Source organism: Pleurodeles waltl, chromosome 10, assembly GCF_031143425.1.
Source record: "Pleurodeles waltl isolate 20211129_DDA chromosome 10, aPleWal1.hap1.20221129, whole genome shotgun sequence".
NCBI lineage: Eukaryota > Metazoa > Chordata > Amphibia > Caudata > Salamandridae > Pleurodeles > Pleurodeles waltl.
In genome coordinates, this window is record NC_090449.1 from 1,010,095,003 (window position 1) to 1,010,109,726 (window position 14,724).

Consider the following 14,724-nt stretch of genomic DNA (forward strand, 5'->3'; position numbering starts at 1 on the left):
AAGGATTTTCTTTAAAAAACGCATAATGAACGAGTAAACCATTGCCATTGAAAACTGATGTAATCTGCAGGCCACAAAATAAATGTACATTTAGAAAATTGAACTGAACATAATTTATGAAGTCACCAGTCAGGCTAAAAATCAGGGTCAACCAACACTGGACGCTCCTGCTTTAGAAAGACAGAGCAAAACATACTTAGTTTCCCCAGAAAGGGAAATGTAATTGGTCATACAGTGTGGATTCCCTATCCTGATTGCCGAGAGAAGAACCCAGCCCACCCATCTGTGTATAGAACCTGGTGGTTTGGCCTATCACAGAAGAGACACCTGGAAACTTACAGACAGACCGCATAGACAGTTCATTTTAAAGGGGCCATCCAGTGGCGAAGAAAATGTGTTTTCTTTTCCCAGACCTATATCTCTAACAATCAGCAATAATAGGTTTTCAAGAATATCAGTGTGATGATGTCAGAGTGGGATTTGAGATCTACTGTGAAATCATTCTCTAGATATGTCCTTAAAAATATGTGTGTGCCAGGGCAGGGCCTGCAGCATTCTAAGGAGCATTACTACTGAAAGAAACCCTGGCACCTCTGCCATCCCAGTGCCCATCCACCTAGTGAAATGAATGTGAGTCTACCTCTTAGCTACAACTAACTCACACCATCGCCTTTTTCAGCTTACGGGTAGCTACAGACCCACGTATGGTTCAGTGAGGCAGGTGGCTAGGTAAGGGGGCAGACACTGCCACAGTAGTAAATAACATCACCCTCTTACTGATGTCTTATATTCTTCTAACAGGCGGTCTTTAGTTTTCATCCCTAGACTGGCTCAGTTTCTGACACCAGACGCTTACACACCCACCCCATTCCACCTGTCTCTCTTACACTGCACCTTCTAGCAGTAGGAGCAGTGCTTAATTTGAGCCAGTGGTTTCCGGTTCCCGGCACCAGCACTTAATTCTAAACACCGGCACTTATGAAAGCTACCACATAGTGGCACTGTTTGTGTAATCTAGAGATGAGTAGAACAACAGCTGTTTATTAGTTCAAAATACATTAAAAAAAACTAATATATGCCACCAAAGCCATTCTTATAGCTTTTGGGGCCTCGAATAGTCTGAACTGCCACACTGGTAGGGTGTGGTGGTTAGTAGCTGTGTTTGTCCTGTCAATGGCAGCGCTGGCAATGGGTGGTGCAAACTGCTGTGGCCTCCTGACGAGGGCCCTGGCACTTATGTGTTTACAAATTAAGCACTGAGTAGAAGCCTGCAGGACAGTATGAGGCTGGTCAACTCAAGAGCACACAGTGGACCACTCAGAATGTAGTGTCTCCCACTCGGGTCAACACGTGGCATCTCTAGGCCCATCACTGAACCTAATGATGGCCGAGCTGCCCTGCAGTCATATGGGTTCAGAGTATGGAGTTAATCCCCTCAGTTAATACAGAAAAAGTTGTTGCATCTCTCTGTATCTTTGGATGTTAGCTATGCATCCTGTTGCAAGCACAGTGACCCGTAAACCTTTGCCTCAAGATCCATGCTTTATAAATACTCCCAATAAAATAATAAAACAAGTCCGAGCTGTAAAAAGCTCACAATTGAGTACACTGCATAAATTTGAATGCCAAACTATTTAAAGAGGGGCGTCCTTCGGTTTTAGCTAATGTATAAGCACTGATAGTTTTGGCAGACAGGGGACTGCAGCTGAAGGAAATGAAATAATTTGTCCAGGATCACACAATCTGATGAAATGGGGAGACAGATTCATATCTATGTCTTCTTTAGCAAAAGTCAGAAACTTAGCGCCAGATGTGCGAAAGAATTAAGCATTTCCTAACGGACCGAATCGCAATCTCTGTCCGTTAAGAAATGCTAAATTGCCTTTTCAGATGTACAAAGGCCAATGGAAAATCACAGATGGGAATTTCTTATGTGCTATTTCTTCAGCATGTGTACAAAGTGTTTCCTAAATGCGAGATGGGCATTTAGGAAATGCTATTACCATCGACTCCAAGTGGATGGTAAACATGTGCAAGTTTAAAAAAAAAGCAGTCAAAATGCATTTTTTTAAAGTGCCATGTAGCATGCAGACTCTCTTAGGCATTGTGCGCTTTACATGTGCACTACTTTTTTTTTTGGGGGGGTGCATCAAGAGGGGGGCGTAGGCCCTTCAGCACCCTTGGGTTTGCATTTTCTAATTTGCGATTTCCTATTAGGAAATTGCAAATTTGGAAATGCAACACAATACGTACCTATAGGCCTAAGGCCCATACGAATGAATGGTGCAGCATTTCTTAAATAGTGATTTCCTAAAAATCTCTATATTTGTACATTTCGTTTTGCGTTTCCTAAATAGCGATTTCTTAGGATTGGCTATTTAGGAAATGCAAGATAGGAAGTTTGTACATCTGGCCCTTAATCACGAGAACTGAGAAGTGTCCCGTCACTGGCGCTGCAAGTGCAAGCACATGTAACATAGAGAGGATTTTGGAAAGACAATGGGAGATCTTTGCCTTTGTAATTCGGTAGATATTATTACTTTACACAATCCTTAGTTATTTGGTCCTAGGCGGGTAGGAGATGTGCTATAGTTGTTAAGGGACGGATTTGTGATACCCTTGCGCTCTTTGGTTGAACTTTGAAGAGGGTAGTAATTGCCCTTGAATTTTCCAATCACTATAACAAAAAAGTGATATATCTAACCAATTGTTAAATGTACATCTACTTATCCCTGGGTGTATTAATTTCAGTGAATGAATTGGACCAATATGTTTCTTTATAGAACCATGGGACCAGTGCTCTACTCCTGGCTCCCCCATTTAATCTACATGTGTGATCTTGCCCACATTATTCGACATCACTGCCCTGTCCATATTTTCCCTTCTTCCAAAATGTGTAAACTTAAACGCATGCTGACGTGCGTTGAACAAAAAAAAAAAGCGTTCGTTCTCATGCTTCTGATGCCTTTTAAAACATTGCTGGTCGAAGAAGGGTTGCATCACTCCCGGCGCACTCGCGAGCGAGTCTGTGTGACCTGGTGCACCCCTGCAGGCGGCAGCGGCTTCCCTGAAAAGTCTCCGTCCGCGAGGATTACCCGCCAGGCGAGTTTAGCAGAAGTGTACGGGTTTAATCCCCCGGCTGCTGAGCAAGCGTTTGGCGCGCTGGATTGCAGACTTTGCAGATAATGCGGTTTGTTCTGCATTCCCGAAGCCTGATAATAAAGGCCGCGCCGGCGCCGACCGCCATCTCAGCCTCTTTCCAACCCCATGTGATGGTCGCAGCCGGCGGGGCGCAGCGTCGAGCTCACTCCAAGGTGGTCGCGTCGCTAAGAGTCTTTTCTTTATTTCCTCAGACAGAACCATGAATAAACTGGAAAACCAGCCGGAGCAGATGATACCATGAAGAGAAGTCCACAGGCCCTCTGCTGCCGACTGTTGAGTAAGTCACCCTTCCCTTCGTCCGGTGGGTTGTCATTGGGGATAACGCGTGTCTCTGTGAGGGAGAGCCCTTGGATGGTACAAATCAGTGGTTCCCAACCTTTTGACTTATGTGGACCCCCACTTTATCAACACTGGAACCCGGGGACCCCCACTGAATCATTATTGGAATCCGGGGACCCCCCAGTGAGTCATTACTGAAGGCTGAGGACATAATCTGTTAAAATTATTAAATTTTCTAAGCAGTCGGTGACCCCCTGAGGAGGCTTTGCGGACCCCCAGGGGGTCCCTGGACCACAAGTTGGGAACCACTGCAGTGTGTAAGAGACGGGGCCTGTTCCCAAAGGCGTTTTGGAGTAATAAGGTAATACTTCAGGGGTACTCTCACATACCCTTCCCCGCCTTTGTGAATCGGCCCCCCTGCATCTAAAATTGCAAAAAAGACGGACACGTTCAGGGAAGATCCACATGTCATTACTACACATGGAACGGACCTGCCCTCTTTGCACTTTTAGTTACAATGAGTTTGACTGTGGTCGGATCACAAAGGGATGTGAGCAGTGAAAGAGACCCCCTGCAGCACTGCTCGCCTTACTGATAAATGCTTTTGTGGATCAGCCCCATCCCGCTATGTATATAAGTGTATGTTGGTCTTTGCAAAGTGTGGAACTAGTTGTCAGCACCTACGCCCTGAACACAGGCCTGTAAGAGTGGTAGATACCACGAAAGCACAGTGAGTAGGGTGTGGGAGTAGTTTTCCCTAATGAGATGTGTTTTAGCTGCTCCCTGAGCTGTGGGAGAGTTGGGGCAGTTCGGTTGTTCCAGATTATGGATGCCTGAATTGAGAAGGCCTGCCTTCTGATGTTTTTTCCATCTTTCATGTTTATGACTAGTTGGTTTCTGGTTTGTTCTTTGCACCATTAATGGTGGTGCATGTCAGGAAGTGTGATGCTAGCATGCATTTTCATTTTTGGAAGAATTGTGCTTCTACAAATAAAGGCTTCCGATGCGGCTCTCAGATGACCCCATGTCGTCATGCGCCTGCTGTTCTAGTCTTGGTATAAATGGTTTTAAAACCACTGTTTCCAGGTGTGTAAGTGTAATTGGTTTTGTGGACATGGACCAGGGATGCCGCTCCTGTAATACAATAGGTTGTTAAAATAAAGGCAATGACTGGGAAATGTAGTCCCTGATGATTGGAGTCATCTAGTCAGCTGAAGAATCAGTTAGATATTTCAGTATTTACTACAGTTTGATATCCGTATACGTAAAAAGTAATTACCATTTGTAAGTAGAGCAGATAGATTTGATATTAAAATTGAGATTTTTGTAAGTTTTGACCTAAAAATTCCATTGAATTACACGCAGGCCACAATAAGGGTTTTGCAGACACCTGTTTCTCCCATATCCGAGTTGTGTGTGGGCATTGCATTTTCAAGGCAAACAAGCTCATTACATAGCATCTGAGTCTGAAAAAGTGTGAAGAGTAGACGAGTCTCATTTTGGTCTGGCGAATAAAAGCAGTCCAATGTGATCGGTGGACAGCATCCATCCGAAATGAAAGTTGTGGCTTATTTACAGGCAAGTAGATGGGGATCTTAACCACGTATGGACCCGTCCTACAAAATGTGGCTAGTTTGGTCTACCAAGTTCAAATGTTATGATTTGACTTGTTTTTATCCGTATCAAATGCATCTGATCTTTAAAGGGGACTCAAATTTACAAACCTTTAAACCAGGGGTGTCCAATATTGGTCCACGAGAGAATGTCAGGTTGCAGAATATTTATTTGAGGTTAAGCTACATATGAATCCCAATAATAATTGGCAAGGCAAGGCTCTGCCCTTTGTCGAACACCTGCATTAGTGTAGAAAAATTGAATGGTGGTTACATTTTTAGTCATTAATTGGAACTAAAGCCACTGAACCTGTAAGAACTTTTAGTGACGACAACCAACTGTACCAGTTTTTCATTGTAAAAGAATCTGCCACAAAAGACTTGCTTTTGGTACTTTCCAAAGCTCACAGTGTTGTTTTCAGTCTGTTGCCAAGGTTGCCTTGGGAGACCATTGCAAGCTTTAGGATTTTCCAGAGGAACCTTTTTTCTCCATGTGGATGGAAAAAATGTGCATGTCATGCAAATACTGAGGCAACGAGATTGGTCCATCTCCCAGAATTCTGGCGAATAGGAACGAAGCAGCTGTAAGAATGATGATGACATGGTAAGGTCCACTGTAGGGTTGGACTGTATATTTTCATAATGATGTCAGCAGAATTAAAACAGCGGTTTGCAATATTACCCTTTTTCTATTTTGGGGGGATGGAGAGGGTTGGCCTATAGGCAAACCTGTCTTGCCAGCCTCATGCTGAAAAAATACTAAAAATACCTATGTATATGTATACGCAGGGACATTTTCAGCTCTTTTCATCCATTGGCCTGTTCAAATCATTCATATTTTGCTTCTGCTCGCCACTGCATACAGCATAGGACAATAGAGTATCCATTTGTAGCCACTCGCTCTCCTCAGTGTGAGTGATGGTGTGTTGCTTGTGTATACGTGGATGTACGTCTAACACATTACCCATTGATTGTCCGGGCAGGTTGGCCACTCTCTGCAATAATGTCTGCTTTCATTTCATGTTTTTCTCAATAATTTTTGCAATGGGCATGTTTTTGTTTTGTATGCACTCCACTTGTAGTCAGAGACGTTTCTACTTTATATTGCTTTTACACTTTCAATATCTGTTCCATATGTCTGCAAAAAGAAATAAAGAGAAAAGCCCTAGCTTGCCAAAACCAGACTAGTTGGCGTTGCCAGTATTTGCTTTCTTCTTGGAGTTGTGGTTTAGTGCCAACAAAGAACTGCTGGATGGCTCTGTTAGTACTGAGTATTGAAAGCATAAAACGCCAAGCACAAGACCGTGTGGCTGCACCTGTCGACTTTTATTTCAATCAGAAGCACTTTTCTGACTTTTCACAACTTAGTAGCAAAGCCCTCTACACATTTATATTATTCCATTGGTTGTTTTTACTTAGCACAGTGGTAAACAGGAAATTGCTTCGTAGCACTTGAAAATGCACAAAAGGTACAAGAATGAAAAGCTCATATCACCTGCCACATGGGTGGAACAGCATTCTTTTTTTACATCAACATTGGCAGAACTGTGTGCCATCGTTTTAATCCAAATGTGCTCATTTTGAGTGTTGCCTCTTTGCAAGTATTAATGTATGAGTCACATTCCTATGTCATATCCATACCGAGAAACGATGCCCCTGTTCTGGAGCATCCAATGTTTTCAATCAATCCAAAAAGTACCCATTAACTTTAGATATGAGCTTTAGTTTGTGCCTGTATTACAACACCCTAAGTTAAGTTGGTGCACCTGTGAGATTTCAGTAAATCTTGCTTAAAAAATTACCGCGGTGGGTCATCAGGGTCAAAAGGCTTGTGATGTCACTTCCTGTCTTGGCATCGAGGGTTCGAATTAGCCCGGTATGCCACTTGAGCTAACCCACTGATTTTGATGACATCACGCCGATGCCGCACACTTGAAGGTCAAATCACCAATATATCAGGGGAAGCACGAGTGACCTGATGCACAACAGAGGCGCAACATTAGCCCCCGCAGCCCCTGCAGTGAGGGGGCCCCGCGCTCCAGGGGCCCCCTCAGCCAAGTACCCTGGCCTGAGACCGCCTGATTGAATCTGCGCGGGGGCCCCTCCATACAGCTTGCATGGGACCCCCCTCAAGTTTTGTTACGCCACTGGATACACCCTTTGGCCCCAAGGACGTTAAAGGGTTAACTATTGTCTCATTCGTAGCCCCTCCTATTTGCTGCTGAGGGCCCAGGAGAAGGGCACTCAGTGGAATCCATATAACATAAATAAGGGCTTTATTAACCAGTGAACTAGCTTTCCTTCCTGCTGGTTACCATGGAAACAATTATGCTACATGTGCTTCTGCCCTGTTTGCTTGACCTGTTGAGGGGCTTTAAGTTATAACAAATGGAGAGAATGTTTCCATTGTATATTTGTAGGTATGGTTGCCTGTGTCGTTGACTTGTAAATCATTTATTGTGCAGCTGTTATTCGGGGCAAAACAAAATGGAATAAAAAAGTGCTGACCTTCTAAATGTAGCTCCTCGTGCCGCCTAGACCTCCTAAGTGAATTTGTGCCATTGGTCAGGGTGTACTTCTGTTTCCTCTCTAGAATGGGACCCAAGGTGTGGTACCCTGTGTTAGTACAATGGGATCAGGCTAATCACAGCAAACCTTCCAGATGCCTGACCCACCACAGGCATTCTGGCCCTCATTGTGACAGATTCCTCTAAATGACTGCTCTCTTCCTCGGGCCCTCCCACGGGCTGACTGCTAGCACAGAGCGATTTTATTCTCTGAAAGTGGAAAAAGAAGGATCGCCTGTGTGGTTATCTGCCAGCGGCTCCAGATGGGCCCGGTGCCAACCTGGTCAATTATTAAGATCCTTCTCATTTCAAGTCCCACTCCATCTACAGCAGGGCCTTCCCCGGGGGGCTCATACAGCTGCGTGTTCTGCAATTGTCTACCTAAAGATGTCCTGCTGTCTGAAGAGTTTTCCGTGCCTCAGAGAACCTTCAGGGCAGGCAGGCCTCCGATAGCTCACTCACACGAGGCACATTGATAGCCAGGCCCTGCCCATCAGTCTACCCTCCAGTGGCAAAGAAATAGCTGTCAGATGCCCTAAGCCCACTAGGCATCGACTGGAGCGTGCACCCAGACCACATCCACTTGCCTCGTTCCGACAGATGTACCAGTGACCTCGTCACTGCAGCCACCTACTGACTCTGAACAGTCACCTGCCACAGTAATATATGGTGTCCCTCTAACCTACTTCAGTTTGACAATGAGAAGCAACCATCGTTGCTTTTCTTTTTCTCATGAACCTGGGTTGAAGACTTAGACCTCTCCGCTCCTCCCAGCAGTCGCTCGCCACCGTATCCTCGCATAAGGAAGTCCGCAGCTGGAGGGAGATCTTTCACCTACCTTGCGGATAAATGCTGGAACACCCTGCCTCTCCACCTCAGGCAGTCGCCATCACTACCTCAATTCAGGAAGGACCTTAAGACCTAGCTCTTCGACTGAATCTTGAAGACCTACCCCACAGCGCCTTGAGACCCTACCGGTGAGTAGCGCGCTTTATAAATGCTAATTTATTTGAATTGAATAGACAGTCACCTTTCCCAACACATCATTTCTGTAGCCCGTGGTGTTCCTCAGGGTTCCTCTCTCGCATTTAGCTTTGTTCAACATAAATAAGCAGCATCTGTCTGCCTTGACCCAGTCCTTCAGCTTTTCTTCCTCCACTGATGATGCTCAGCTCAATACTATTGTATGGTTAGACCAAATATTGAGAAACACTCTCGTGTCTCTGGATAATTGCTTGGCAGCCATCCAACCCTGGATGAGAAACAATTTTATTTTTTACTTTTCTCAATATATTTCTATTAAATTGGTTGAATACTCTAACAGAGCAAAACAAGGTTTCCTAAAAAGCTTAACAGTCAAAAAGGTGACTATGAGAGCAACTATGATATATATATATATAATATATATATATATATATATATATATATATATATATATAACATGGAGGAAATAATAACAACCACTTAAAAACACATTTTAAAACTCATCACAGATAAGACAGCAGTCTTTATAACTCAAAAGGATTCTTCTTGTGGAATTTACAAGTTCTCTTTTCAGCCCATTAAGGTTGATAACTTTCCTAGCTTTGATAAGGACCTCATCTCCCTAACCAGAACAAAGCATTCCCCTTTTCCTCACATCACAAGATTTACTTACTCTTCGTCCAGAACTTCACACTCTTGCTGCTAGCACTTGCATCACTAATTACGGATCACTACTGTATTCTGCCACCAACAATTTGTAGTGGATCCAAATCATGACTGCTTGACTGGCATTTACTTCATGCAAATTCAGGGACATCACTGGGTCTCCTAGAGCCCTACAATGGATACCGATCACTCAGAGAATTAGGTTTAAGACTCTTCATTCATTCTCTCAGCCATGTCTTTTTCTATTGGCCTGACAAGATTCATCCTTGCAAAATTTGCTTCATATCTCTCCACTTTAACACTATGTTTAAATGGTAAATGCCTCAATGATATCCCCTCGATTAAGCAGCACTTTTGCCAGGACCAGGCAATCTCAGTCTTCGCACATAAACACTGGAACTCTTTCCATCCACTTCAAAACACACAGTAGTACTTTCAGTAAATCTCTTGGAAATCTCCTGGAACATATCTTTCCTGGGAGTTCCATTCCTTCCTGTGAACTTCTTTTTTGCTTCTGCCCAGTTTAGTCCTACTGTCGCAAAGCCTTTGAGGCATAGACATGCTCTACAAATTCTAATCAAATCATGCGCTCTTTGCTAACCTCCTCCTGTTTAAATAATCCCTTTCAGGCCATGCATATCCCTGATGCACTCTATTCTCTTAGGTGATTACGTTTCCCTATTTCAAATGATCATTCTAGTGAGCCAGTATATTGTGAACACACCCGCAGGCATGGCTGTCTTAAAATATTTGAATGTGCCAAATAAGCTAGGGCTACAGAAGACCGAAAGGCAGGGACTGAGTCAGTCATGACTAAAACATGAAAAAAGCCAGATGAAATAAAAAAACAAAACACACATGATTAATTTGTGTATTCAGTGCTTCTATAAGGTAAATAATTGAATGCGATGATTTAGTGTACTTTTGAGTTGTCAAATTTTCCCTCATGCATTAGATTTCAGACACTCCACAGAAGGTGGAATGATGCACCAAACATCCAGTAGCAATAGGTGGCAGATAAAAGGTCCTCTGGGAGGAGCGAAAGCCCACTTCGGCTGATATGCGCACCATCTTTGGTGGCTCTCATCCCACCTGTAGCCAGGACACCAACAGTCTGGAGACTAAATAGTGTAAAATTTGAAAAGACAAGGCAGCAGGGATTTCCATCAATGTACCTAGAATACAAAATTCAAGCGGCACATCTTAAGTCCATTGACACTGCCAATCCAATAGCACCCCCCATGGCTCCGGCCACTCCCCACTCCTATTTTACCTATATTTTCGACCACTTGCAACTCTACTTAACTAATTCAAGGCCAAAGCCTACCATACGTGGATAATACACAAATGGTTATCAACCTGAATGATGACCCCTTTAACCCAACAACCAGCGTCTAGGCAATGTTCACCTTTTTTGCTTCCTGGATGGACCACAATTTTCTGAAACTCAACCCAACCAAGACTGATTGTCTTTCGAGCTTTATGAACATTAATCTCTGGGAACCCTTTCTTTGGCCCGCAACTCTAGCTGCCTGACATATTGAGGCATCTTCAGTCCTCAACCTGGGGGTCATAGTTGACTTCAAACTAGGCTTGGAGAGTCAAATTAATAATGTCACCAAATCTTGTTCATTGCAATGTGTTTTGTCCTGGCATGCCTGGATTACAACAACTCTGCATTTTTATTCCTCCTCTAAAATCTCTCAGTGGATTACAAAAAATCCCAAATTCCATGATTAGAGCCTTGTTTAACTGAAATATTTGATCACGTTTCAGACTTCTTGCGACAACTACACTGGTTTGCCTTGACGAAACACATTCTTTTTAAATCTGTGTTTGTGATTATTAAGATCTTTGATCGAATCGCCCCAGATTTCTATCTTGTAAATTTAAGAATGGCATTGCATTTAGAAATCTCCTTTTCATTCACAGAAACATGTTTGAGATTCTGTGTACCATATAGAGTACCATGGCTTCCAGACTGCAAGGAGCCAAGCTATGGAACCAAATTCCTCTAAAAATTAGAGCCCAGACAACAATCTTGAAGTTTAGGAAAGCCTTAAACATATTGCTCTTTGCACAGCAGATTAAATCTATGCATACCTGAACACAGAGAGCTAAACTATAATGCACTAAGAGACTCCTTATGGGATGATAGTTGCGCTATATAAAGTACCTTAAATGAACAAATAGATAAAGATCTGGAACAACACCCTCATGTTGATCAGGATACTCCAAATTATATGTAACTCGTCAATGAGAAAAAACAAATAAAATCAATTCAACAAAACAGCCAGCACAGCCTCAAATATGCTCCAATTGAGGAGAGAGCTGAAGACGCATCTTTTTAAAGGACCCTGTATCACAATGAAGTAATAGTACTCTTCTGCACTGAGAGCCAAACTCCTGTTCATTTAGCTCGTTGACTGTACTACTGCCTTTGACACTGTAAAACAGTGGTTCCTCACCTGTGGTCCTGGGACCCCACAGGGTCCACAAAGTTTCCTCAGGTGATCCGCGCCTGCTTGGAAAATTAAATAATATTAACAGATTAATAAAGTGTATATTCATTAAGTGGCTAAATGTACAACTGAAATTTTTAAAATGTACTGTAAGGGTCAAGGAATTTGAAATTCGACGCTAAAAATGAAATTAGTATCTTCAGATTGATTTGTGGGAGCAGCGCAGGTGCTTCAATCAGAATATAGTACGGATGATGTGTGGCTTCAATTGAATTTAGAAAATCTCCAGTCTTCCTATTAAAATAAAAAAATAAAAAAATTATATATATATATTTGTTTGCAAATTAAACAAAATGTGTTATCATTTGTGTATGTGTTTGATGAATGCTTGTTTCTATATTTTTTGTGCTTTGTTTTGCATTTCAAATCATCGACAATCTTTAGGCCGGGAACCCCGGCTTCCAGCAATGACTCAGTGGGGATCACCGGATTCCATTAATGATCCAGCGGTGGTCCCTGGTTTCCAATAATGATTCAGTGGTGGTCCCCGGGTTCCAGTAATGATAACGTTGGGTACACAGGAGTCAAAAGATTGGGAATATCTGCTGTAGAGTGCTCTGCTTCCTTTTTGGCTGGTTTACTCTGTACAAATGCTAAATACTTATAAACATTTTAAAGTATTTCAACAATAGCTCCACATATGTCCTGCAGGCAGCCATACTTAAAAATACAACAGCTCATACAATAAATAGACACTGCAGTCTTGGGGAAGCAGTAAGGAAGCAACAAAGCTTTGTTTAGTTTGTGAGGGCAGTTTTTGTTATGGCTATCCCTTGTGCTTAGCAGAATACATTAAGGTACACTAACAACAGAAAACACCTGGTGCTCCCTGGCAGGGGAGGAATTTTTGTGGCTCGTATAAAGCATTGCGTTATCTTATAAATAAAACAGGCGGCCCAGTGGTGCTGCTCGCCTCTGTAGTTTGGAATAGGGTTTCAAGATTTGTTTTTTTCCTATTTATTGTTTCTATATAGAACTCTCCTGGATGCCTGGATCCGCTGATTTGTGAAGAGGTGGACAGAAAAACTATTTGTAGCCCACAGAATCATAGCTTATTTATTTAATTTTTTGGTTTATCTTAAAAAGTGTCAAGAGATAATCAATAATCCACTGGTCTCACCAAATCACTTTAATCTCCCCGCGCCTACAATTCAGCGCCTTGAAACCCTCACAGGTGATTTGCCGCGCTTTACAAAAGCTGGATTCATTTGATTATTTAAATGTTTTTAAAGCGACCAAGGTCCTGATTATCAGTGGGTCACAATCTGATAGCGAGGTGTTCGGAATTTATTGAACGCACTTCTTATAACAAATTCCAAGTTTGTTGGGGAATAACATGCAGATTTTAGTGCTTGTGCATTGAGAATCCGCCTAGCAAGTGAATAATGGTCCTTTTCCCCTTGTTAATCCTGGGAGGCTTGACCAGCTAGAACGTTATCACACCTTGATAATTACCAGGTGCGCTAAACATCCCACTACTTGTAGTGGCATCCCGCAAACAGGTGCGAGGGATGGAAATTTAACAGGACACTTGTAATCAGGCCTTAAAGCTATCAAAGGAGAAACTGCAAAGAAGGTTGACTGGCTATGTCTCCACAACCATCCAGTTTGTGTGCATTGCACACTTTATTCCATACTTTAGGCTCAAGTGACTGCGGTTTCACCTTGTTGTGTGAAGCTAGTGAAAAATGCTAAAATGACACTTTTTGATGTGATTTAGCCACAGTAGTACTTTATGGGTGATGAGGCCATAGGATAAGTAGGTTTAGGAAATGGGGCCGAACCCACATATTCTATTTTAAGGCATAGCATTGTATAGTCTTAGACAAAGTGCTAATGCTCCCTTTCTGGGTGCAAAGATCCTTGCCTGCGGCTGTGATTGATACCTTGCTAAAGGACCCACATGAATTGGGTGTTATTTCATACTTTGTGAAGTGTTTTCGTGGTTTTATATCGAGAGGGAGACTTCTGCGAAACATATAGTGCAGTGGTTCCCAACCTGTGGTCCGTGGACCCCTGGGGGACCGCAAAGCCTCCTCAGGGGGTCCGCGACTGCTAAGAAAATTAAATAATACTAACAGATTAGGTACCCAGCTTTCAGTAATGATCCAGCAGCGGGTCCCGGATTCTAATAATTCTAATAACTATTTAGTGGGGGTCCCCAGCTTTCAGTAATGATAAAGTGGGGGGGTCCACAAAACTCAAAATGTTGGGAATCACTGATATAGTACATAAACAATAAAAATGCATCTTATAGATATTGAACTTTAAGCTTTTAGTGCTGTCACTGTGTTGTGTTGCGTGACAGCGTCAGGTTCCAATTAAAAAGAAGAAAGACCTGTATATTGCATAAGTGATCCTAGAGAAGGCAGGGCCTTTGCTGGGGGTTGTTGAGAGAGCCCAGGCCGGATCAGAGAAAGATAGAGGGGTGCGGGGCAACAAGGACACTATGGGGGTTATTCTAACTTTGGAGGAGGTGTTAATCCGTCCCAAAAGTGACGGAAAAGTGACGGATTTACCACCAGCCGTATTACGAGTCCATTATATCCTACGGAACTCGTAATACGGCTGGTGGTATATCCGTCACTTTACCGTCACTTTTGGGACGGATTAACACTCCTCCGAAGTTAGAATAACCCCCTATGTTACATTCTATCATGTTACATCACATTATGCTTTGCTGTATTCACTATGAGTAATGTAAGTAAAAAATGCTTTTAAATGTATGTTGCATGCGTCCTTGTGGGTGAGAGCGTGTTTATGCGCGAGAGTGTGTGAATGAGTGTGTATGTGTAAGCATGTGTGTGAGTGAAACTGAAGGTCAAAGGGCATGTGGTGTCACTTTCGTTACCACTGGCATTTTGGTGAACTGGCGTTCAGGCAACTACATAGTGTAAGTCAAAATACCATGAATTCGTCCCAAAACACAAT

General features: G+C 42.9%; 1 protein-coding gene across 2 annotated transcripts in view; it reads left to right on the top strand.

Moving 5' to 3' along the window:
• TMEM108 (transmembrane protein 108) overlaps positions 1 to 14,724 on the top strand; it is a 622,290-nt gene that overhangs the window by 376,193 nt on the left and 231,373 nt on the right. Inside the window, exon 3 of one of the 2 annotated variants that reach the window (XM_069211902.1) lies at positions 3,354 to 3,439. In XM_069211902.1, the coding sequence (XP_069068003.1) occupies positions 3,400 to 3,439 (40 nt within the window). In that variant the 5' untranslated portion in view covers positions 3,354 to 3,399. The remainder of the gene's footprint in view (positions 1 to 3,353; positions 3,440 to 14,724) is intronic. The other variant, XM_069211903.1, reaches the window with a different exon arrangement.